The 25,513-nt window shown below is 34.6% G+C and overlaps 1 protein-coding gene across 1 annotated transcript in view; it reads right to left on the minus strand.

The window, feature by feature from the left end:
• Positions 1-15,915: 15,915 nt before the first annotated feature.
• The window catches only part of LOC136026873 (putative N-acetylated-alpha-linked acidic dipeptidase), a 102,533-nt gene continuing 92,935 nt past the window's right edge, over positions 15,916-25,513 (minus strand). The window contains exons 14-15 of the mRNA XM_065703661.1: positions 21,832-21,927; positions 15,916-16,224 (exon numbers count right to left, since the gene is read on the minus strand). Of these exons, the coding sequence (XP_065559733.1) occupies positions 16,041-16,224; positions 21,832-21,927 (280 nt within the window). The 3' untranslated portion in view covers positions 15,916-16,040. The remainder of the gene's footprint in view (positions 16,225-21,831; positions 21,928-25,513) is intronic.

Raw genomic sequence — 25,513 nt, forward strand, 5'->3', positions numbered from 1 at the left:
CTGTAGTAAGGAGCGATCCGGCTCAATAGGAACCAAAACTCTAAAAAATTGAATTTTGATATCAATAGCTACATCAAAAGAATCGCATTTTAATGCTGATTTTAAATATATAAGTTCCATCAAGTTTAGTCTTAGCTATCAAAAGTTACGAGCCTGAGAAAATTTGCCTTATTTAGAAAAATAGGGGGAAACACCCCCTAAAAGTCGTAGGATCTTAACGAAAATGACACCATCAGATTCAGCGTATCAGAGAACCCTACTGTAGAAGTTTCAAGCTCCTATCTACAAAAATGTGGAATTTTGCATTTTTTGCCAGAAGACAAATCACGGGTGCGTGTTTATTTGTTTGTTTTTTTTTTGTTTTTTTTTTCCCCAGGGGTCATCGTATCGACCAAGTGGTCCTAGAATGTCGCAAGAGGGCTCATTCTAACGGAAATGAAAAGTTCTAGTGCCCTTTTTAAGTGACCAAAAAAATTGGAGGGCATCTAGGCCCCCTCCCACGCTCATTTGTTTCCCAAAGTCAACGGATCAAAATTTTGAGATAGCCATTTTGTTTAGCATAGTCGAAAATCATAATAACTATGTTTTTGGGGATGACTTACTCCCCCACAGTCCCTGGGGGAGGGGTTGCAAGTTACAAACTTCAACCAGTGTTTACATATAATAATGGTTATTGGGAAGTGTACAGACGTTTTCAGGGGGATTTTTTTGGTTTTGGGGGTAGGGTTGAGGGAGGGGGCTATGTGGGAGGATCTCTCCTAGGAGAAATATGCCAGGGGGAAAAAATTCAATGAAAAGGGCGCAGGACGAATGTGGTCACGTTAGAAAAAAAACGTCAAATTAAGAGCTTAACATACAATGCTGGGTGTTCGGAGCCTCTCTATTATGGAGTATAATTTGAAAATAACACAACTATACGAGCGATAAAACATATATACCACAACCATAACTCAACTAACGAAAGAACTGCTAAGAGATAACACAACTATAAAGCGAAAACAGGTGAAAACTAACGGGAAAATAAACGAACTAAGAGGTGGAAGGGGCCCTGAGAAAAAATATAATCCTTTTTCAATTTTGAGCCTAACTTCCGCAAAGGAGTAATAATGTCAGAAGCCCCGAAATACCGAATTATTTTCTTTTCAAACAGTTCGTGGTAAGGAACTGTAGTAAGGGGCGACCCGGCTGAATAGTAAACGAAATTCTAAAAAACGGAATTTTGATGCTAAAAGATACATCAAAAGAATCGAATTTTTACGCTGATTCTAAATATATAAGTTTCAATTAATTTAGTCTTTGTCATCAAAAGTTACGAGCTTGAGAAAATTTGTCCTATTTTGGAAAAAAGGGGGAAACATCCCCTAAAAGTCATAGAATCTTAACGAAAATCACACTATCGCATTCGGTATATCAGAGAACTCTATAGCAAAAATTTCAAGCTCCTATCTAAAAAATGTGGAATTTTGTATTTCTTGCCAGAAGACAAATCACGGGTGCGTGTTTATTTGTTTTTTTTTTTTTTCCCAGGGGTCATCTTATCGACCAAGTGGTCCTAGGATGTCGCGAGAGGCTCATTCTAACGGAAATGAAAAGTTCTAGTGTCCTTTTTAAGTGACCAAAAAATTTGGAGGGCAAATAGGCCCCCTCCCATGCTCATTTTTTTCCAAAAGTCAACATATTAAAATTTTAAGATAGCCATTTTGTTCAGCATAGTCAAAAACCATAATTACTATGTCTTTGGGAATGACTTACTCCCCCACAATCCCTGAGGGAGGGGCTGCAAGTTACAAACTTTGACCAATGTTTACATATAGTAATGGTTATTGGGAAGTGTACAGACGTTTTCATGGGGATTTTTTGGTTTGGGGGGTGGGGTTGATGGGAGAGGGTTTTGTGGGAGGATCTTTCCTTTGAGGAATATGTCATGGGGGAAGAAAAATTCAATGAAAACGGCGCAGGATTTTCTAGCATTACTATAAAAACACAATGAAAAAAATAAACATGAAAACGTTTTTTCAAATGAGAGTAAGGAATAGCATTGAAATTTAAAACGAACAGAGATTATTACGCATATGAGGGGTTCTAAAAATACTTTAGCATAAAGAGCGAGGTATTTAGGAGGAGATAAATACCTCGCTCTTTATGCTAAGATATTTTTAGTGGTTTCAACTATTTATTCTACGGCCTTTTTGATTCAGGGGTCATTCTTAAAGAATTGGGACAAAACTTACGATTTAGTGTAAAGAGCGAGGTATTAACGAGGGTATAAACCCCCTCGTACACATAATAAAAATATAAGAATATAAAAGTTTGTTAGGTAAGTTAATTCTTAAGTTACGTATATTTTTTACTAATAAAAACGTTCGTTGAATATTAAAAGTTCTAGTAGCCTTTTTAAGTAACCGAAAAATTGGAGGACAGCTAGGCCTCCTTCCCCACCCCTTATTTCTCAAAATCGTTTGATCAAAACTAAGAGAAAGCCATTTAGCAAAAAAAAAAAAATTAATATACTAATTTCATTTCAATAATTTATGTGCGGAGAGCCAAAATAAAACATGCATTAATTCAAAAACGTTCAGAAATTAAATAAAAAAAAACTAGTTTTTTTAACTGAAAGTAAGGAGCGACATTAAAACTTAAAACGAACAGAAATTACTCCGTATATGAAATGGGTTGTCCCCTCCGCAGTCCCACGCTCTTTACGCTAAAGTTTTTATTTGTTTTAAAAAGTAGAATTGTGGCAAAGAGTCAAACTTTAGCGTAAAGAGCAAGGGACTGCGGAGGGGACAACCCATTTCATATACGGAGTAATTTCTGTTCGTTTTAAGTTTTAATGTCGCTCCTTACTTTCAGTTAAAAAAACTAGTTTTTTTTATTTAATTGATAAAAAGGAGCGAAGAGTAGACCTAGTTACCCTCCAATTTTTTGGTTACTTAAAAAGGTAACTAGAACTTTTAATTTTACGAACGTATTTATTAACAAAAGTTTACGTAATTTACGAAAATAACTTACGTAACGAACTTCTAAATTCTTATGTTTTTATTACATATATGAGGGGGTTCGCCCTTTCGTCTATACCTCACTCCTTACACTAAAGCTTAAATTTTGTCCCAATTCCTTAAGAATGACCCCTGAATCACAAAGGCCGTAGAATAAATAGTTGAAATTAATAAAAATATTTTAGCGTAAAGAGCAAGGTATTAGGAGGAGGTGAACCCCTCATATGTAATTTCTATTCGTTTTAATTTCTAATAATTTCTGTTCGTTTTAAGTTTTAATGTTGCTCCTTACTTTCAGTTGAAGAAACTTTTTCATATCTATTTTTTTTAATTGCCCTTTAAAAAAAGCTAAAAATTCCTGTGCCACCTTCATGGAAATGATCTTCCCCCTTTAAAGTTCCTCCATAGAAATTTCCCCCCACATAACCCCTTCCCCTCAACCCCCTCCAACCAAAATTATCCCCCTGAAAGTGTCAGTACGCTTCCCAAAAACCGTTACTATGTGTACTTTGTACTTTGTGTACTTTGTATGTGTTTTTGGTCACTTAAAAAGGGCAGTAGAACTTTTAATTTCCGTTGGATTGAGCACTCTCGTGGCATTCTAGGACCAATGGGTCGATATGATCACCCCTGGGGAAAAAAATAAAAAAACAACAACAAATAAACGCACAAATGATCTGTCTTGTGGCAAAAAATACGAAATTCATCCTTTTTTTAGATAGGAGCTTGAAACTTCTACATTAGGGTTATCTGATACGCTGATGATTTGATCTTCGTTAAGATTCTATGACTTTTAGGGGGCGTTTCCCCCTATTTTCTAAAATTATGCAAATTTTCTCAGGCTCGTAACTTTTGATGGGTAAAATTAAACTTGATAAAACCTATATATTTAAGATCAGCGATAAAATTCAATTCTTTTGATGTAACTATTGGTATTAAAATTCGGTTTTTAGAGTTTCTGTTACTATTGAGCCGGATCCCTCCTTACTACAATTCGTTACCACGAACTGTTTGATTGTCCATAAGAATGAAATAGCCGAATTCTAACTGGTAGGGAATTGCAAATGGAGGCACAACATAAAATTGGTTTGAAATCTGATCCCATGGTTTTGTTTTTATGTTAGAAAATATCCATGTCGTTTCTGAGAGGATAAGTAACACAAGATTCATTTCGTGGTTCAAAATTAAAAATTATAAGGGTTTGAAGAAGTTAGGGTGGAGTCCATGAAAATCATCAAAAATGAAATATGAGGAAAGAAAGATGTATATGCATTGATCATCCAATAAATTCATGCTGAGTTGATCTGTCACTTCAGACACTAACTTAATTGCTCTGTTATATATTTTGAAAATAGGGAGGGTAAAAGAAGAGAATGTCGATAGCCATACTGTTGGACAGTTGTAGGCTACATGTAAGGTTGAATGAGAGAGTGAAGGAGGATCGTTATTATTGAACCAGGGAAACAATGACGATAGCTTAAGGTTCACGAGTACACTGATGTTTCAAAGAAAGATTTGATTCCAATAAAATACCCAGGAATAGAACATGTCTATCAATGGGACGAGTTATATTACCATGAGGGGTGGAAATAGTTTGAACCAAAGGACAAGATGTACCTGATCTGGAAAAAATGAGAAGATTAGATTTAGCTAGACTTAAGGCAAGGTAGGCGTCGCTATAAAATCCATTAACAGTGTAGGATAGACTTGAACTGGGTCAAATAAGCCGCAATAGAAAGAAAACCGTAATAATGCAAATTTGTAATGTAAGGCAAATTTAGCTAGATCAAGACTTTCTTGATAAGAGAAGAATCTTTAATTTCTAAACACCCAAGAGTACTATCATCTGCAAATGCAAATAGAACTGGGTCTTGAGCTGCCTCACTAGGTGGAGCAAAATTGTGGTCACAAATACTACAGCAACTTATTTTATTTTATTTTTTATTTTCTTCACATACAAAATACAGTAATAAAGAGATCATTAATGAATATAAGGAATAAAACAGGTCGTAGGATATACCCATTAGGGACATCAAAATCAACACGTAATTGATCTTAAAGCTTGGGGTCAATTCTGATAGACCCTTCTGATGGATAAGTACCAAACCAATGACAACTGTTTCCCTGTATCCCTATATGTTCTATTTTGGACAGTAGAATTGTATGTGATATGCTGTCAAACGCTTTTCTAACATCAAGGAAAATTGCAGCTGGAATTTACCCTAATTAAGTACCCTGTGAATGAACTTAATCAAGGCCATGCAAGCCTGTTCTTTTGAGTGTTTAGGGCGAAAACCAAACTGATTGTAATGGAATTTTTTTTTTATCAAGAAACGACAAAAGTCTAGAGTGCATACATGTTTCAAAAATATTACTAAATGCTGATAAAAGAGACTTTGGTTGATAATTAGAAGGATCATTCCTAGAACCCTCCTTATGGAGTACAACTAATCTGACAGATTTTAGGGCAATAGGAAAAGTTCCATTAAAAATGATAAGTTAACAAGAATGGTGAGAGGAGATAAATTAAGGCGTAATATAAACTTTAAAGCCTTGGCAGGAATTTGGTCAAGTCGACAGAAAAAGGATACTATTAGCTCAGAGACGATTCTCTTGAGTTCAAACTCAGAAACAGGATCCAAAGCCGTCGATTTTTGACAAGTAGAGCCTAGGTACTTCTTAAAGTCAGCGGTAGATGAAGCGAAAACCATAATATCTTCAGAAATTGATTTCCCTATGGATGCCAAGTAAGAGCGAAATTCATCCATTATGACCCTACTATTAGTTATTATTACCCCCTTAGAAATTAGAATATTTGGAAAGTTATTTCGTTTGGATTAATAATAATAATAATTTATTTATAGCCCACTGGACAAAACAATATGAGGATAGTGGAGTAAAAAGAGAGAAAACAAAAAAAAGATCAGAAAAGAAAACAACACGAAGACAAAGGTACAAAGATACAACACAATAAATACAACAAAATCAACAAAGAAAAAGGTCAACTGAACAAACGGATGAGTCCGTGATAGGCGGTAAGCTGTCGATATGCTTGTACCGATAGCACATAATGAAGAAGTGTGATCATAAGTTGCCAGGATTTTCTCATATTCTTGCCGAATTTAGAGAACATCTGGGAGTAATAAATATACTGGGCTTCACGAATCAAGGAATTGAATAAATTTCTCTATTTTTTATACTTTTCAAGATGATGATGAGAGTTAGAGGACTTGAATGCCTTCCACAAATGAGTCTTTCTCTTTGTACTCTTAAGAGGAGCTGCAGTCATCCAAGGAGCAAGAGGAACTGAACACTTGGAGCTTTTAGCAGCTGAGGTTAAACAGTAACTATCAGCAAAGGCCTCTTTGACCGGATCATAGAATTTATTGAAAAGACTATCAACAGATCGGTTGAATCGGTGAGAAACTCCCAGGAGGTATCAGACAATTGAAATTTAAACTGTTCAAGTTGATGATGTTGGTAGCAGACTGGTAAATAGCAAGGAGTGGATAATGCGGAATACAAAAAAATCGGCCTTCTGCAACAATGCGCGAAAGGCCATGGCAAAAAATTACCTTTACATAATTGATATTACATGAACGTAAACATAACAAAATATATACATTACATAACATAAACAAACAAAGACACAAATCACAAAAATCTACTTCTGTGTCCCACCGCCAATCTGAGAAATCGACGGAAATTGTGAGCACTTGTAAAAAAAATTCATCCCTCAAATCTACACTTTCCATACACTTCGCTTTCAACTCATTCAATTCTTCACACTCATAAATCACATAACCCTCACTCTCATCCATACTTTTACACTTCGGGCAGAAATAAGGACCATCATACCCTTGTCTACTCCTTAAATACTCCCTTCTTACCCCAAGTGGTAAACTATTCCCCCTTAATTCAATAATATACTTCATTTCCTCCTTTTTTTTAAATTCACCTTAAACAAAACTCCTTCACCCCATGTCTCCTTCGCCGACGCCTAGAGGCGCAGGGTGATATGTCACCGATGTGTCTGTGTTTCTACAATATTTTTTATATGCCACAATTACACCTAGGATTTCTACAAAACGACACCAAAACCATGAATTCTTCCTTGGTTAGGGGAACTAGTAGAAGAATGACTTAAAGATGCAAATGATGTCCGACTCCCTTTTTGGTTTTCCTAAATTTGCGAGTAGATTCAGATATTCTAAATGCCCCCATCATATACTAGAGTTACCTGGGCACGTTTCAACCACTTGGGAACATTTTTAGGAGGCCGTGTGTTGAGATTTGACGTCAGCATGGTTTTTTCTAAAATAAGGATTTTTAAGATATTTATGCTCGGCACATATTCGATTAAAAATGGTGTTTTTAGTGCATTTTCGCCTATACTATATGGCTGCACCGTCTTCAACCATGGAAACGGTAATTCTGCGCTACACAGTAGGAATTATATCTCCCTTAAAGGGTAATATTATTCATTCTTCACAAAGACAGGTGCTTTGTTAAAATAGGATACTACTTGTTACCGCTCACAGTCAAAATTTTAAGGACTTTCGGAAAACAGGGGATTCAGAAAACATTATTAAAACAATTATGTAGGCCAACTAAAAGATGCATTGTGTTTTTTGGGTTTTTAGAGGCATATGTCAGAAAAGGGGTTCAAAAGTTCATATAGGGCATTCCTATTGCATACCCTCTCCACGCCTCTTGGTTGGTGTGTTTTTACCCTTATATTACCCTTATATTTGGCTCTATATTCTTTTTATAATAGGAAGTTATTTCGTTACTTGTGTTTGTTCACGTAATTGCTTTTGTTACATATCTTTCGATAGGCATATGCTGCAAAAAAGAAAGATACTTTCAAGAAGAATAAAACCACTTAGATTCACATTTGTCTCTGAAGATCCACACATAATAGATCTTTAATATTTCAATCGATGTCTTTTCTGCTGCTATAGCAACAGTATTCCAGGTGCATACTTTCACACGATTAAAAGGGATCCTCTCAAAGTGTCGGAAAACAAGTATCTACATTTCCGATTTCTATCTCTTATGACAAAGAGGGTCTTTCTATTTAAAACTTTCAGGGGGGTTAATTCATGTCGGTTTGACTTTGGTAATTAGCACACTCTACTAATGTTTCTAACTGAACATCTGCGATAATACTTTGGCCAAAATTTGGATGTTTCCTGTCCCAGGAAAAATGAATGGTAATAAGTCGTTCAATATACTCTGCTTCTCAAAATTCAGTTTTTCGGGACAAATTCTTTCCATTCAAGCTAAAAACCATATTCGTTTTCTTAGAATCCTAATTTTCAATACTGATTCGTAATACCCTCAATATTTATCTAGAAAGGTAAGGCTTATTTTGCTAGTTTTATTTACACCAGTCATTATTGCACTTTTTCACCACTGCTGTATTTACTTTTATCGACTCTGATGCTAAAGTCTCGATTTTTCAAAATTATCTCTTAATTAGGAGTAATCTATTCTGGATTCTAATTTCAGCTAATTGACTCCAACTCAATAGTCATGTTATGGAGACAATTATAGACTAATATAACATAGGAGAAACATATATAACATAACATATAACATAAGAATATAAAAACATAGGAGACAATTATAGACTAATTTATAGACAAGTTATGGAGACAATTATAGACTAATTTTCGATAATAAATGCTCTTAAAAAATTATTAAACAGCACCTGCTCGAAAAAATTAGAGAAAGTTCCGAAGGGAGAATAATTACACACACACATACTCACACGCATGCACACATATAAACAGACTCACACACACATAAACACACACACACACACACACACACACACATATATATATATATATATATATATATATATATATATATATATATATATATATATATATATATATATATACAAATATATATATATATATACATATATACATATATATATATATATATATATATATATATATATATATATATATATATATATATATATATATATATATATATATATATATATATCATGAAAAGAGAAATCACCAATGCAACAGCACAAACACACACACACACAAAAAAGAGAGACAGAAGGAGAAAAGGAAGACTGCTTTCCTAAATTAGTGATTAATATAGACCAGCACTTGAATGAGGCCTTAACCCTACTCATCCATACAATCACATAGGTCAAACAGCATAGCCATACACAATCAACCATAAAGAATAATCCATGGACAGGCAGTCATGTCGTCAATAAGTATAAGTCATCATTTACCAAACAATAGAAAAAATGAAAAAGACAAATAATTCAGAGGCAACAACCCAACACAAGGGCTCATCAGGAGAATACACTGGCCTATATAGGGTTTCGCCATATATATATATATATATATATATATATATATATATATATATATATATATATATATATATATATATATATATATATATATATATATATATATATATATATATATATATATATATATATGTACATATAAGGAGAGAGAGAGAGGGAGAGAGAGAGGGAAGGAAAATCGATCGATGAGAAGCCCAAAATACTTACCATCACGGAGCTAATCTGGTTTATTTAAAACCCAAGATTATTTGAAAAAGAATTAAGATACAGCTTGAGGGCTAAAAAACTAAAATATGTAAGTATAAATACCAGAATCTAAATACCAGGAGGTAAAAATTAAAACATTTCTTCTCATTTCATTTCCTTTGATTTAATAAATAATAAGTCATCAAAATAGGGATTTTCGAAAATTGGAAGTTGAACTTCATATTACTTGGTGTCAGATCCATCCCTCTAAAGCAAGGTATAATCAGGCAAACAATGGAGAAAGGGGATATCAAAGCACAGGATTCGTCACACTTCGTCCTAATCTCGTCTGTTCGCCCTTTGTCAGTGCAAAAGAATTAGTCGGCCACAGTTTGGAAAAGCGTGAAAAATTGAAAACATAATCTCTATACAGGAGGGGGAAGTCCAAAAGATGATTGAAAGTGACACCTGGTGGGTTAGTACGACCAAGTCATTTGGAAAATCTCAATTTGCAAACGAATGTTATATTATTAACTGTTTTTCTGTTCAAAATCATTATTACAGCTTTCTTTCTATTGCGGCTTATTTGACCCGGTTCAAGTATATCCTACACTGTTAATGGATTTTATAGCGACGCCTACCATTCTGGTAATAAAACAGAGTAATATTTGATATTCGAACTTTGGAAGTTTCGGAACTTAAATGTAAGGAGCCTAATATTTGGAAAGATCTTCCTGGGGACGTTTTTTTTAAGAGTTTCTCTGTTGACTCTTTCAAAAGAAGATTTGAAAAACATTTAAAACTTCGTAATAGAGCTATTTAAAAAACAAGACGTTTCAAAGTACCTCGTGCCGCAAGTTTAGGAATAAAAAAAAGAGCGGTTATTTCTTATAGCCACCACACCCCAGAATATGCAGAATAATTGTTGCCGACACATTTTGTATGCAGACCCGCGATACTTTACCCCCCCCCCTAATTTGCAAATATATAGCCCAAATCATATATTTATACAGCTATTCTCGCAATGCGTTTTAACCCGTGTACCTGTGAATTAAACCTTAAATACCCGTGTACTTTATCTGCTACAAGAATTATATTACATGAGCATATGCATTATCTCTTAAAATCACCACACTAAAGAACTGAAAGAAACTACAACAGAGAATTATGGAAATCAAGCCCCCCCAGAACGCATTATATTTAATGGTTTACAACCTAACCTAACCAAAATACCAGCTAAAATATTTAATTAAAATATACCTACATTGTAGTTTATATGTACTCTCTCACTTTATGCTGATTATCACTGAGTATATGCTAAAATTAAACAGTTCGTGGTAACGAACTGTAAGTAAGGAGCGATGCGGCTCAACAAACAGTTCATGGTAACGAACTGTAAGTAAAGAGTAACGCGGCTATATAGTAACAAAAACTCTAAGAATCGGAGTCTTCATAATAATAGATACACTAAAAGAATCGAATTTTTATGCTTATTCAAAATATGTAAAATTCATCAAATTTAATGTTACCCATCAAAAGTTACGAGCCTGAGAAAATTTGACCAATTGAATAAGGAGGAAACACCCTTGAACAGCAAGTAATAATAGTAAAAATAACATCATTAGATTCAGCATGCTAGATAAGGAAAGAGTTAAAGAGAGATAGACAGAACATTTTGAGAACTCGCTAAGTCGTGATAAAATTGCAAGAAATGATATAATGAAAAAGCTGAAAGAGTTAAGGAGAGAGTCAAAGAGAGATAGACAGAACATTTTGAGAACTTGCTAAATCATGATAAAGTTTGGAAAAAATGATATAGAAAAGAACGAAAAAGCTTATGGCGCTTTAAAAGTGAAGAAAGGTTTGTTTTGCGAGGAGAATTCGAGACAGTAGTAAAAAGTGCGGCCAAAGATACTCATATTGTGGTAAATGAGTTTTGTTGCTTTTTTAACATGGTGGTTTTAGAGTTAGAGATAGATTATTGAAGACAATGAATATGATTTTTGAAAAAGGATAGTACCTAGAAATTTTTGGAAAACTTTAATTAAACCATCCCATAAGAAGGATGACAAGAGTAACTGTGGGAATAATAGAGGCATGCTTGGTTTCTACAAAAAGTAAATTAATTAGTCTTATGACACTTTCACAGTAGGAAATGCAGTAAGAAAAACAAAATTAAGAAAAGAACAGTATCGTCTTAGTAAGGGGAGAGGATGCGTTGACCAAAACTTATATCTTAGATTAATAATTGAGAGCGGTCTGAGCCATCAGACCCTTTAGCCCTTAGTTTCATAGATTATGAGCAAGCGTTTTATTCAGTTGATACAAAATTCTAGATGGGGCAAAGGTCCCATCATTGAATGGTATACCAAATAAATACATTAAAGAGATTAGGGCCCTATTCGAAAAAAACATTGCTGTGATTAAGGTAGGAAATGAGGTTAGTAGTTGGTTTCACACTAAACAGTTCGTGGTGACGAAGTGTAAGTAAGGAGCAACCAGGGTCAATAATAACCAACATTCTAAAAAAATAGAATTTTGATACCAATAAATACATCAAAAGAATTGACTTATTATGCTGATTTAAAATATATAATTTTCATTTAGTTTAGTCTTGCTCATCAAAGGCTACGAGCCTGAGAATATTTGCCTGATTTTCAAAGAAAAAGGAAAACACCTCTAAGAGTCATAGAATCTCAATGAAAATCTCGCCATCAGATTCAGCGTATCAGAAAACCCTACTGTAGAGGTTTTAAGCTCCTATTTGCAAAAAGGTGGAATTTTGTATTTTTTGCCAGAAGCAAGGTCACGGATGCGTGCATTTTTTTATTATTTAATTTTCTCCAGGGGTGATCGTATCAACCCAGTGGTTCTATAATATCGGAAGAGGGCTCATTTGAACGGAAACTGATAGTTATAGTGCCCTTCTAAGTGACCAAAAAGATTGGGGGGGGTTGCAAGTAGGACCCTCCTACGCCCCTTTTTTCTCAAAATCGTCCGATCAAAGTTTTGAGATAGCAATTGCGTTCAGCATAGTTGAAAAGCCGAATAGCTGTGCGTTTGGAGATATCATGATCCCCCCCACAGTCACTGGGGAAAGGTCTTTAAGTTACAAAGTTTGCCCACTGTTTTATTGGGAAGTATGCAAGCATTTTTCGAGTGGGAAGGGGATTTTTTGATGGTGGTATTTTTCATGGAAAGAGAATTTTTCAGGGGGTGAATCTTTCAGGGGAGATTTTAAACTTAGGGAAATTGCCAGAATTCCTATACGAAATTCTTGTTATGTCTTGTTTTCTCTTTGTCGGCTCAATTTTACGCGCGGAGATGTTAAAGGTAATGGCCCAGGGTAAATCTTCACCAGGAATTAATTGTTTGGAAAATAAAGCGTAGGAAGGAGGGATTTCTCTGTAGAGATATAGGCATATTTCCTGGCATTATTTAAAAACAATCAGAAATTAAATCCGACGAGCGACTTGTGACGAGGCTGGAGGAGCCAAGAGCTCATATGGTATGAGCTCTAGAAAAATTCCAAGAATCAATAGATTGATTTAAAAGGAAAATGAGAGGCTTAATGCCGGTCGGGAATTAAAATAAGAGCTATGAGTCACGATGTCCTTCTAAATATCAAAATTCATTAAGATCCAATCAACCACTCATAAGTTACAAATACCTCATTTTTTCTAATTTTTCCTCTCCCTTCAGCCCCCCAGATGGTCGAATCGGGGAAAACGACTTTATCAAGTCAATTTGTGCAGCTCCCTGACACGCCTACCAATTTTCATCGTCCTAGCACGTCCAGAAGCACCAAACTCGCCAAAGCACTGAACCCCACCCCCTAGCTGCCCCAAAGAGAGCGAATCCAGTACGGTTACGTCAATCATGTATCTACAAGATTTGCTTATTCTACCCACCAAGTTTCATCCCGATTCCTCCACTCTAAGCGTTTTCCAAGATTCCCGATTCCTCCACTCTAAGCGTTTTCCAAGATTTCCGATTTCCCCCTCCAACTCCCCCCAATGTGAACAGATCTGGTTGTGATTTGAAGTAAGAGCTCTTAGACATGAGTTCCTTCTAAATATAAAACTTCATTAAGATCTTGTCACCCGTTCTTAAATTAAAAATACTTCCATTTTTCTAATTTTGCCAAATTAACACCCCCCAGCTCCTCCAAAGCGAACGGATCCGTTCCAATTATGTCAATCACGTATCTAGAACTTGTGCTTATTATTCCCATCAAGTTTCATCCCAATCTCTCCCCTCTAAGTGTTTTCCAAGATTTCTGTTTTCCCCCTCCAACCCCCATGTCACCGAATCCAATTTGGGTCAAAAATGGAGCATCTGAAACATAAGATCCTTCTTTATATCAAGTTTCATTAAGGTCCGATCACTTATTCGTAAGATAAAGATACCCCAATTTTCATGTTTTCTAAGAATTCCGGTTTTCCCCCTCCAACTCCCTCCAATGTCACAGGATATGGTCGGAATTCAAAATAAGAGCTCTAAAGCACAATATCCTTCTAAATATCAAATTTCATTAAGATCTGATCACCCGTTCGTAACTTACAAATACCTTATTTTTTCTATTTTTTCCGAATTATTCCCCCCTCTCCAACTCCACCAAAGAGAACGGATCCGGTCCGGTTATGTCATTCACGTATATTGGACTTGTTTTTATTCTTCTCACCCAGTTTCATCCTGATTTCTCCGCTTTAAGTATTTTCCAAGATTTCCGGTCCCCCTCCCCCCAATGACGCTGGACCCGGTCGGGGTTTAAAAAAAAAATTGAGTTACGAGGTCCTTCTAAATATGAAGTTTCATTAAGATCCGATCATTCCTTCGTAAGTTAAAAATACGTCATTTTTTCTAATTTTTCAGAATTAACCCTTCCCTCCCAACTGCCCCAAATAGAGCAGACTCGTTCCGATTATGTCAATCACGTATCTAGGACTTCAGCTTATTTTTACCACCAAGTTTCATCCCCATCCCTCCACTCTAAGCGTTCTCCAAGATTTAAGGTCCCCCCAGCTCCCCCCAATGTCACCGGATCCGGTCATGATTTAAAACAAAAGCTTTGAGACACGATATCCTTCTAAATATCAAATTTTATTGAAATCCGATCACCCGTTCGTCAGTTAAAAATACCTCATTTTTTCTAATTTTTCAGAATTAACCCCCCTCCCCCAACTACCCCAAAGAGAGCTGATCCGTTCCAGTTCTTTCAATCACGTATTTAAGACCTGTGCTTATTTTTCCCACCAACTTTCATCCTGATGCCTCCGATCTAAGCATTTTCTAAGATTTTAGGTTCAGACCCCCCCCCCCCAGAAGGTCAAATCGGGAAAACAAATATTTCTAATTTAATCTGGTCTTGACCCTTATACGCTTGCCGAATTTCATCGTCCTAGCTTACCTGGAAGTGCCTAAAGTAGCAAAACCGGGACCGACAGACAGACAGACAGACTGACAGAATTTGTGACCACTATATGTCACTTGGTTAATACCAAGTGCCATAAAAACAAGTTTCTTCAACTGAAAGTAAGGAACGACATTAATACTTAAAACGAACAAAAATTATTACGTATATTAGGTGGGTTTCTCCCACCTAGTGGTATGGAGGAGGAGCCTGCTTAGCTGCGTTGGCCTCAGTTGGCATAGTGCTGCAATTGGTTATTAGTAGTAGCAATAAAATAGGCAGTTCAGGCACTTTCCAAATGTTACTCTAAGCATGAAAATCTATTAATCACACCTTCCCCTTTCCTAAGACACGACAAACCTTCTCTTATAGCTTTATGAGTAGCATCTCTAATTCTAGTAATATCATTTTACTATGCAATTTGATTTTTACAAAATTATGCTAAAGACTTTATAATTATTCCATTCACGCTTGTCCAATTTCTAATTGGACATCACAATTTTCACTAAATACTCAGGTTTTATTAATATTATTAATGCAATATTATTAATATATTGTTCTGTTAATTTTATCTCTAACCGCTGTCCTTAAGACTTTTCCTTTTCAATTCTTTTAACTCTCTAACCTCTCTAGCTCCTTGCAAGGTAAAAAATACTTCCTTATTTTTAATTGTAAAATTTTGTCAACGTGTTTAAAAAAGAAAAATCAGGCGTTTCAATCTGTTATTGTATTTTTCTTTCACTAATTTTGTAGGGTTTCATGAAAAAGACCCAGTAAATTAATCAAGTAATTAATCAAGTAGGATTAATTGTAGTACCTTGATTAATCAAGGTAGTAAATTAATCAAGTGCTGTAGCAGTAAAATCTAAACAAAACAATAAAATTATTATTGATTTGGCATCCAAAGGAATCACTTATAAAATTAGCATCGCAAAAAAGAAACACACCACAGCTTCCATAGATGAATATTGTACATTTCTTATTTATCTTATTTAACTTCAAAAAACCACAAAACAAACAATGATATTACAAAGCATTGGCCAAATTAAATAGCTATTAATAGGATATGAAACCGTTCCACCAATCATTAGATGGATGTTAGTATATTTCCTGCTTCTTGCATCATGAATACAATAACAGAAAGATGCTTCTTGACATTTTCCCAGTCTTCGGCTGCTCCACTCTCTTTTGCTGCTTCAATGAGGTCTGTCAAACCAGCAAAACCTACGCTGGCATATGTGTCCTTTATACTCGGGGCAAACAGAATGTGACTAAAAAACAATAAAATTTAAGGGTATGGAGAAGAAAAAGGGGAAACAAATTAGCAGACATAAAGTGACTACTAAGAGTAGACCAAAGAGTATAGGTAACTTATAGGAGTGGAAACTGGCGATGGTCTTGAAAAAAAGGACCAATGCCATCTACTCTTTAGTGTTTCTTGGTGTTTTTTAGGATAATGATACGACAAATTGTTTTTGATCAGTGTAATTGCTAAAATTAGTGTGGTATTAAGCTTCCCATTTTATTTTCTGAAAAAATATAACTAAAGAGCTTGAAAAATGCCCAAAACACCGAACGCTAGGTGACTTTAACGTTACTAGATTTTTTTTTTACACCGATGCTAGACATAGTTTCCAGACATTTCACCTACATTGAACAAAATGGCTATCTATAAATTTTGATTAGATGTGTTTTGGGAATTGATCAGCGTGGGAGAGAGGGGGCTTGTTGCCCTTCAATCACTTTTGACTAATAAAAAGGGCACTAGCCGTTTCAATTTCCAATCGAATGAGCGTTTTTCGAAGTTTCTACGACAGCAAACAACCATCTAAAAATTTCTATCAGATCCATGATGGGAAAACACGAGGTTTGGATTGGTGGGGGTTTTCCACCCTCCGATCACTCTGAATCTTAAAAAGTGCACTAGAACTTCTGATTAGCAATCCAACGAGCCCCTCCGAAGTTTATACGATCATCCTTTCTTTATATACCCTACAAGCCCCCAGGGCATAACTTACCATGTCCTGAGGGCTGGTGGGGGATGTTATCTTCAAAGGCATGATTTTCTTTCAATTACATTGAACAAATTGGCTATCTCAAAATTCTGATTGGACGTGTTTGGGGAAATTGTGGGTGAGGGAGGGGGGTTAGCTGCCCTCCGATCACTTTTGACTATTAAAAAGGGCACTAGCCCTTTCAATTTCCTTTCGAATGAGCTCCTATTGAAGTTTCTGCGACAATTCCTTTGATACAAAGAATCCTGGTCTTAAAAAAAAGAAAGAAAAAATTTAAAAGGTAAATAAATAATACATTGTGCCCACATCGCTCTTTACATAGGTAGCGCTATTGCGCTGCCTATGATTATATATTCTTTGGGGGTAATCCATATCTGTGATGTTTTGCAATGGTCGAGCGTTGAAGCAGCCTTTAATCGACTTCACCGACGGAGGTGTTGCGGAGCATAACTTCGGTATCAATAAAACACTGTAGCTGACAACTCCTCATTACTTTTAAACAGGCTTGTCCCAACAAAAATCTTTCTCCTCAAAAAAAAACCATGGTTGCCGTTCTTTGAACACAGTCTCAAAAATACTATTTCTGCTTAAAACTAAATTTATTCTCTGTTTCTTGACGATACAACTTTTGAAATGCACCATGTGTATAAGCCAAGGCTGTTTTTTTTTCTCTTTTTTTTTATCCAAGATCATAGGATCTAACTCAGACTTTGTTCCTGTGTCTGAATTAAATAAAAAAAACAAGTTTTTTGAAATGAAAGTAAGGAGCGACATTAAAACTTAAAACGAACAGAAATTACTCCTTATATGAAAGGGGTTTTTCCTCCTCGACGCCCCGCTCTTTACGCTAAAGTTTTTTATTGTTTTAAAAAGTAGAGTTGCGAGAAAGAATCAAACTTTAGCGCAAGGAGCGGGGCGTCGAGGAGGAAAAACCCCTTTCATATAAGGAGTAATTTCTGTTCGTTTTAAGTTTTAATGTCGCTCCTTACTTTCATTTCAAAAAACTTGTTTTTTTTATTTAATTTCTGAAAGTTTTTGAATTAATGCATGTCTGATTTTGGCTCTCCGTACATAAATTATTAAAATGAAATTTGCATATTAATTCTTTTTTTGGCTAAATGGCTTTCTCTTAGTTTTGATCAGACGATTTTGAGAAATAAGGAGTGGGGAAGGAGGCCTAGTTGTCCTCCAATTTTTCGGTTACTTAAAAAGGCAACTAGAGTTTTTAATTTTTAACGAACGTTTTTATTAGTAAAAAAATACGCAACTTAAGAATTAACTTACGTAACAAACTTTTATATTCTTATATTTTTGATTATATATATGAGGGGGTTGGTCCCCTCGTTAATACCTCGCTCTTCACACTAAATCTTGTTTTGTCCCAATTCTTTAAGAATGACCCCTGAATCAGAAAGGCCGTAGAATAAATAGTTGAAATTACTTAAAAAATTTTTAGCATAAAGAGTGAAGTATTTATCTCCTCCTAAATACCTCGCTCTTTATGCTAAAGTATTTTTAGAACCCCTCATATGCGTAATAATCTCTGTTCGTTTTAAGTTTTGATGCTTCTCGTTACTTTCAATTGAGAAAACTTTTTCATGTTTATATTTTCATTGTTTGTCTTTTTATAGTAATGCTAGAAAGTCCTGCGCCCTTTTGATTGAATTTCTCTTCCCCCATGAAATATTCCTCCAAGAAAAGATCCTCCCATATAGCCCCCTCCCCTGAACCCCACACCCAAACCAAAAAAATCCCCCTGATAACGTTGGTACACTTCCCAGTAACCATTACTGTATGTAAACATTGGCCAAAGTTTGTAACTTGCAGCCCCTCTCCCAGGGACTGTGGGGGGTACGTCATCCCCAAAGACATAGTTATTATGGTTTTAGACTATGCGGAACAAAATGGCTATCTCAAAATTTTGATCCGTTGACTTTCGTAAAAAATGAGCGTGGGAGGGGGCCTAGGTACCCTCCAATTTTTTTGGTCACTTAAAAAGGGCACTAGAACTTTTCATTTCCGTTAGAATGAGCCCTCTTGCGACATTCTAGGACCACTTGGTCAATATGATGACCCCTGGGAAAAAAAAAAAACAACAAATAAACACGCACCCGTGATTTGTCTTCTGGCAAAAAATACGAAATTCCACATTTTTGTAGATTGGACCTTGAAATTTTTTCTATAGGGTTCTCTGATACGCTGAATCCGATGGTGCGATTTTCGTTAAGATCCTATGACTTTTTTATTTTCTAAAATAAGGCAAATTTTCTCAGGCTCGTAACTTCTGATGACAAAGACTAAATTTGATGAAACTTATATATTTAAAATCATCATAAAAATCTGATTCTTTTGATATATCTTTTAGCATTGAAATTCCGTTTTTTAGTGTTTCGTTTACTATTGAGCCGGGTCGCTCCTTACTACAGTTCGTTACCACGAACTGTTTGAAAATACAGCGGGATAACTTATTTTAAAAAAATATTATATATTTTTTTTTAAATTATCTAAATTTTAAAAAATACAGCTCAGAATACTTAGTCTGCCTCGAAACAGTAATTAATATCTATTTCTGGTGCTTTCGACGGTGAGAACATTTTGATTATATAACGAGATAATTGCATCATTCCATTGCATTATTATTGAAAACTGTTGTGTGAACACTTGCAAGAAGACAAATTTCTACGTCATAATGTAGCCCCTTGCCCCTGAATGCTTTAAATTCTTTTTCACAAATCTCCGTGAAAGAGGATAAGTTCCCCAATATGGAGGCTTTTAACTTTATGGAAGTAAGAAGATTCAAACCAATGAGAATATACCAATATAACAATGTCACCACATTCACATGCCACTTTTATTATTTTAATAAAAACCACTATTATTTTAATTGTTTTTCTTTGTTCAAATTCCCTCTTTTTTGTTTCTTTTGTACTTAGTAAATAAAGACAAGCCAGCAGAAGTAATTTGAATACAGCTTTGGTTGGCTCCCACAGCCCACACAAAGAGTACCTATGCCTTTATAGGGCAGTCAAAAGGGCTTACAACAACAGGCGTGGTAATCAACAGGGCTTGAGTGTAGTACACAGGGTCTGAGTGTGGTAGTTGCATCTGCTGGTAACTATGGAAATGTCAAAACTAAAGGCACTTTAATAGCTTGTTTTATAAGAACTAACTTTAAATATTTTTATGCGTAAGAAATATGAAAATTAAAAATGATATTGACTAGAGATGCTCATTAAATTGATCATAACCTCACATGCACAGAAAAATTATAAATTTAACTTGTCTACCAGGTTCAGATTTTCACTAATATTTGCCAGGATGAACTATAATTTTGAGTAAGGAGAACAACTTTTGATGACTCATGACGGTTCTCTTAAAAAAAATTAAATTTTTTAGATTCACTCAAAAACCCTTGATGCTTAATTTTGTAACCCTGTTCAGTGGTTGGCTCTGCATTTCCCGAGGAAATAAAAACAAACTTATCTTTTTACTTTTATTATCTCGGGTTTTTATAGATTCTCTAAAGTAAAAAATTTCACGACCAGTGATCTCACTACACCTTCAGAAACACTGCATCAATATCAAATTTAAATGAATTTTCTTGTCATCAAAGTAAATTATCAATGCCTACCATTCTAATAAAGGCTTGCAAATAAAAAAAATAACAGGATGAAAAATTCATTAGATCCAGTCAAATTTTCCCAAAGATAAAGAAGTAAAACTTAATTATGAGTTGGAAGCACTACCCTTTCGAAAAACTTGTATCTGGATCCCACCCCAAAGAGAAAGTATATGTGGCAACTGTTTGTCCAGAACCAGCACAATAATATATTAATTAGCAGTTATTTTTTAGCCTACATCCAGCTTCAACTTACAGCACTTCTTTCATCACTACAGCTAAGAAGGTCTGACAAGTGAATCAGAGCAAACCCTTGTTGTTGTCACAAACGAGGCCACTTACACACAAATAAAATTTTCAACGTTTTGGTTAGAGGAAACAATAGCAAAAATTAATATGACACTTTCAAATCTGCCTTAAGCTTCAAATGGGTCAATGAACATTCTCCGGTGGGTCTCTGAGCCTTTAGCTCCCCCCTTTTCTCATACATGCCTGAGCTTCGCCTCTTATTCCCTCTAGCTCCACTTATGGATTCAAATCTAAAAAAAGGCATATAATACTGAAGATTTTCATATGGATTTATTTGGTATTCTTTATAAGATAAGGATATAATAGCATTTTGTGCGTGTATGTGTGGTTGTTTCTTTAGGTAGAAGATAAATGTATGTATCTGTAAGTTTGAAATTTTCAATAAGTAAACGCTGTGATAAATTAAATATTCAAGGAAATATATATATATATATATATATATATATATATATATATATATATATATATATATATATATATATATATATATATATATATATATATATATATATATATATATATATATATATATATATATATATATATATATATATATGTATATTTTTTAGTACAATATTTTTTCTTTTCCAAATTTCAGGAGTGAGGAGCAAGTTTTCAGTCTTTTACGCCTATCTCTTTCGGAAGGTCTCGAACGAAGGTTGAACATCAACAGCAGTTAGTTAGATCCAAAAATGTATATTGCAAAAGAGAGAGCAAGGAACAGGGTCGCATACAGGATTTTTCTTCAGGAGGAGGGGGCTATTCTTTGTTTGTTTTTTCTTTGGGGGAGGTTTCACAAAAATTAAAAAACGCATAAACCGTTCGTATGTATTTTGTTCCATTTTTATGAGTCAGGCAAACAACTTGACGAAGGGAATTCCAGCCCCCTAGCCCCTCTCCCTTGATACGGCCTTCACAAGGAATGCTGTACTTACTTAACAATATCTGCTCTGTCTGAAACTCCCAGTGGATCAATGAACATTCTTTCGACCAGCATCAGTTTGTCATTCAAAGATCGAATGGCCAATGGACTAAAAATAAAAGTCACTTTCATTACGATAAAAATTGGGCTTTGGAGTGTGATGGCTGAAAATGTGAAATACTGAAACTTCTTTTTGACTAGGTTAGCACTTATACATTGGTTTGAGAAAACTGGTTAAAACCACATAGATTTTATAGTGAATACTTTTAGTTCATTTATGGTTAAAGGAGTTAATTGAATGAGCATTCTTGTAATTTTTTACAACCATTCTTTCAAAATCACGCAAAATAATCACCACAACCGGGGATAAAAAAAATCGGGAGGGGCAATACTCTTTACAAACTCAACGCTGATGCTTTAACTGACAAAGAGCTTATTTCTATTTTTCACATTAAAGTTTACCTATCTTGGTAATTTACGATAAAACGTATGTGGTAGAAACATCCCAGAGGTAGACCTCAGACCCCAACAAATCTCCCATTTCCTATGACAGATCACTCTGGAGACACCTAACGGCACTGAGGGCTGGTTCCTTCTACGCTGGAGACGCTGCTGAGCAGGAGGTTTGAGTAAGTAGGTAAGTATGCAGCATTAAAGCATAAATAAATCGGATTTAAAATGAACACAAATTACAACAAGGAGGAATAGGACTGACGCCCCCTGAGCCTTTTAAAGGCCAGATCATCTGACATCCTCTACTAAAAGTTATGTTTTATTTCGAGTTAGGTTTAATTTATCATAGCATCAGCAACCACACAAGAAAAAAAATGAAAGGTGAATCAAAGTTTCGAAATATCATATCAAGGCTAATCAAGGTTTACAAAAAAAAGAAAAATACAAAATCTCAATGCAAAAATCAAAATTCATTTCACTGGCCTTTGTACTTTCACAAAGCTTAACAGAAACTTCAGCTGGTCATTAACTAATATAGTGATTAACGGTATGTTGAAAGAACAAATTATTGCTTGATCAAACTGAGTACCTACTTAAAATGACAATATTTCATCTCGCAGATTCTGAGTTCCCAGGCTGAAAAGCTTTTGCTTTCTGGGGGTATTTCTACAAGAGTTCAACAGTATAGTATAGTAGTATAGTATAAAAAACACAAATAAAACCACAGGGCCTTGGCCACAAAAAAACATACAAATGCAATTAACAACATATAAATACAGCTAAAGGCTCTAGTTTAAACTTTTGATTAATATAATTAAAGCATAGGAAAATATTCAAATACACTAACACAAACAAACGAAGTCATTACATAACAACATCGCGATGGGTTATACCCACACGGATATATCTCAACATATATGTAGGCTGTTTATATGTATGTTGCAAGCTACAATATATATAGCTTGCTTATAAATATTTTTTAAGAGATGGATTCGCCTTTCTTTGATACTTGTGCCTAATAGAAGTGAGACTTCTACGAGAGCAAAAGTCTTATCTAACGCAAATTGTCTATATCTCATTAAGTACTTATTGAAATATACTTTACTTAAATACGTTTGAAATATAAAGTGCTCCTTTAAATATGTACATAGTATGAAGTTGATGCATATTAAATCTTTTAAATTCACTATAATATTACATATATGTTTTCTTACATGTTTATATGTTCTAAAAGATTTTGGAGTCTATAGGGTAGTTTGGTACTAAAGAAATATTGAGATATAAATTGTTTATATCTATTAAAGTAATTTTATGTTTGCATAGATATGTTTAGAAAGTAAAGTTTATCTTAAAATATGTATATAGTATGATAATCAGGACCTGAAATTCATGAGATTTCCTATAATTGCACGTAAACGTGAAACACGCTGATGCGTTCAAAAGAATTTGAGTCTTTGAGGTAGTTGGGAACGAAAGAAAAATATAACCATTCAGATCCATGGTTACCACCCTTAGTGACTCACCACTAATTCTAGTAATTTTTTACATTGCCTAAACTAGAAAATCGCTAAATCAGCGCATAGATCACTAGATTATTGAAGAAAATATCTAAATCAACTAAAAAATCACTAAAATCTAGTTATTTTTTCACCGCGTGGTAACCCTATTCAGCTCACTTTTTAAATGCTGCAGTTTTTAATCGAAAGCCCTAAACTACCTCTAGAATCAAAATTTGAGGTTACAATTAAATATTCGTACAATAATGTCCCTCGAAACAAAAATACAAATAAAGAATAAGAACACTAAGCAAAGAATAAAGCAAAGAATAAGAATAAACTAATCATTTTGATGACTTCAATAAAAAAAATATGGATAAACAAAAAAAAGAAAAAAATGAATAAACAAAGAATAAGAATAAACCAGTTATTTTAATTACTTCAATAAAAAAAATATGGATAAACCATAAAAAGAATAAACAAAGAATAAGAATAAACCAGCTATTTTAATAAATTCAATAAAAAATATGGATAAACAAAAAAAGAGAAAAAAGAACAAACAAAGAATAAGAATAAACCAGTTGTTTTAATAGCTTCAATAAAAAAATATGGTAGCTACTCAATAGTACGAGTATTGTAAATGTCTATAAGGGATTTCAAGGAAATTGAAAATTCATATGAGGGAGTAAACAATGAAGCTTTGGATAGATTCGGTGGAAGAGGAGTGTGCCTCACACACCGCAGTGTGCTTGGTGGTGCCATGAGTTGTTAGTAATAGTGGTAGTAGTAAATCTTTGTGGGCCTTGGCATTACTTCTGATAAATATTATTCTTTAATATGAATCTTAAAAACTATTAATACTAGCTCATATATTAGAAAAAGATTGTCAAAAGCCTTGATGATATACAACTTGCAAGAATGTCTTGAAAGCTTTAAGTCAAGTTCTAAGTGCATCCGTTCTTTATTTTAAATTTACAAGAATCACCATAAATAACAATATTTTCTTGACATATCAGGCTACTAAATATTATAACATCAGACTTTATAATAAAAAGAAATGCCTTTTGTGGGGTTTGACTTTAATACGACTGTATTAATGGATATTATCTTTAGCCAACGTCGTATGTTCAACCAGCTACTACTACTAACAACAACTCACTGCAACATCAAGCAGTCTGATGCCAACATAGCTACACATGCTCCTCCTCCATCCCAACCTATCCAAAACCTCCCTTTTTATACCCTTTAACCTTTTCTTATATACCCTCCCACCCCATTAGGAAACAATCTGCTTTTCCTTTGGCCCTTAATAGTTGGCCAACACCGATGATCTTTGGGAATATGTCATCCTTCATCTGCAGAACCTGCCCTAGCCATATCGACCTTCCTCTGATTATACCACAAGAAAGCGGGATTGAACCACATTTTCCGTACATCTGATTGAAATTCTGTCAGTCAGACGGGTACTCAAACCCGGTGAAAAATCTTCTGGAAAACTTCTAAAAAATCCTCCTCCATCTTTCAGAGTACTCACACTTTATTACTTAACCACTCTTTTCTCTTTACCTTCCGATTTTCTAATCTTGGTTCATAGAATTCTCTTTCCATTCTTAATCATTTGGGGTTTAAACCCAAATAGTTATTATTACTAAACGATACTAATCATTCCGTTGATTCACATTCCTTACAATAAATTATCAAATGTTAACTTACTTATTAATTAATATATAAATTTAGTGGTGTTTT

Source organism: Artemia franciscana, chromosome 5 (genome assembly GCF_032884065.1).
Source record: "Artemia franciscana chromosome 5, ASM3288406v1, whole genome shotgun sequence".
Taxonomy (NCBI): Eukaryota; Metazoa; Arthropoda; class Branchiopoda; order Anostraca; family Artemiidae; genus Artemia; species Artemia franciscana.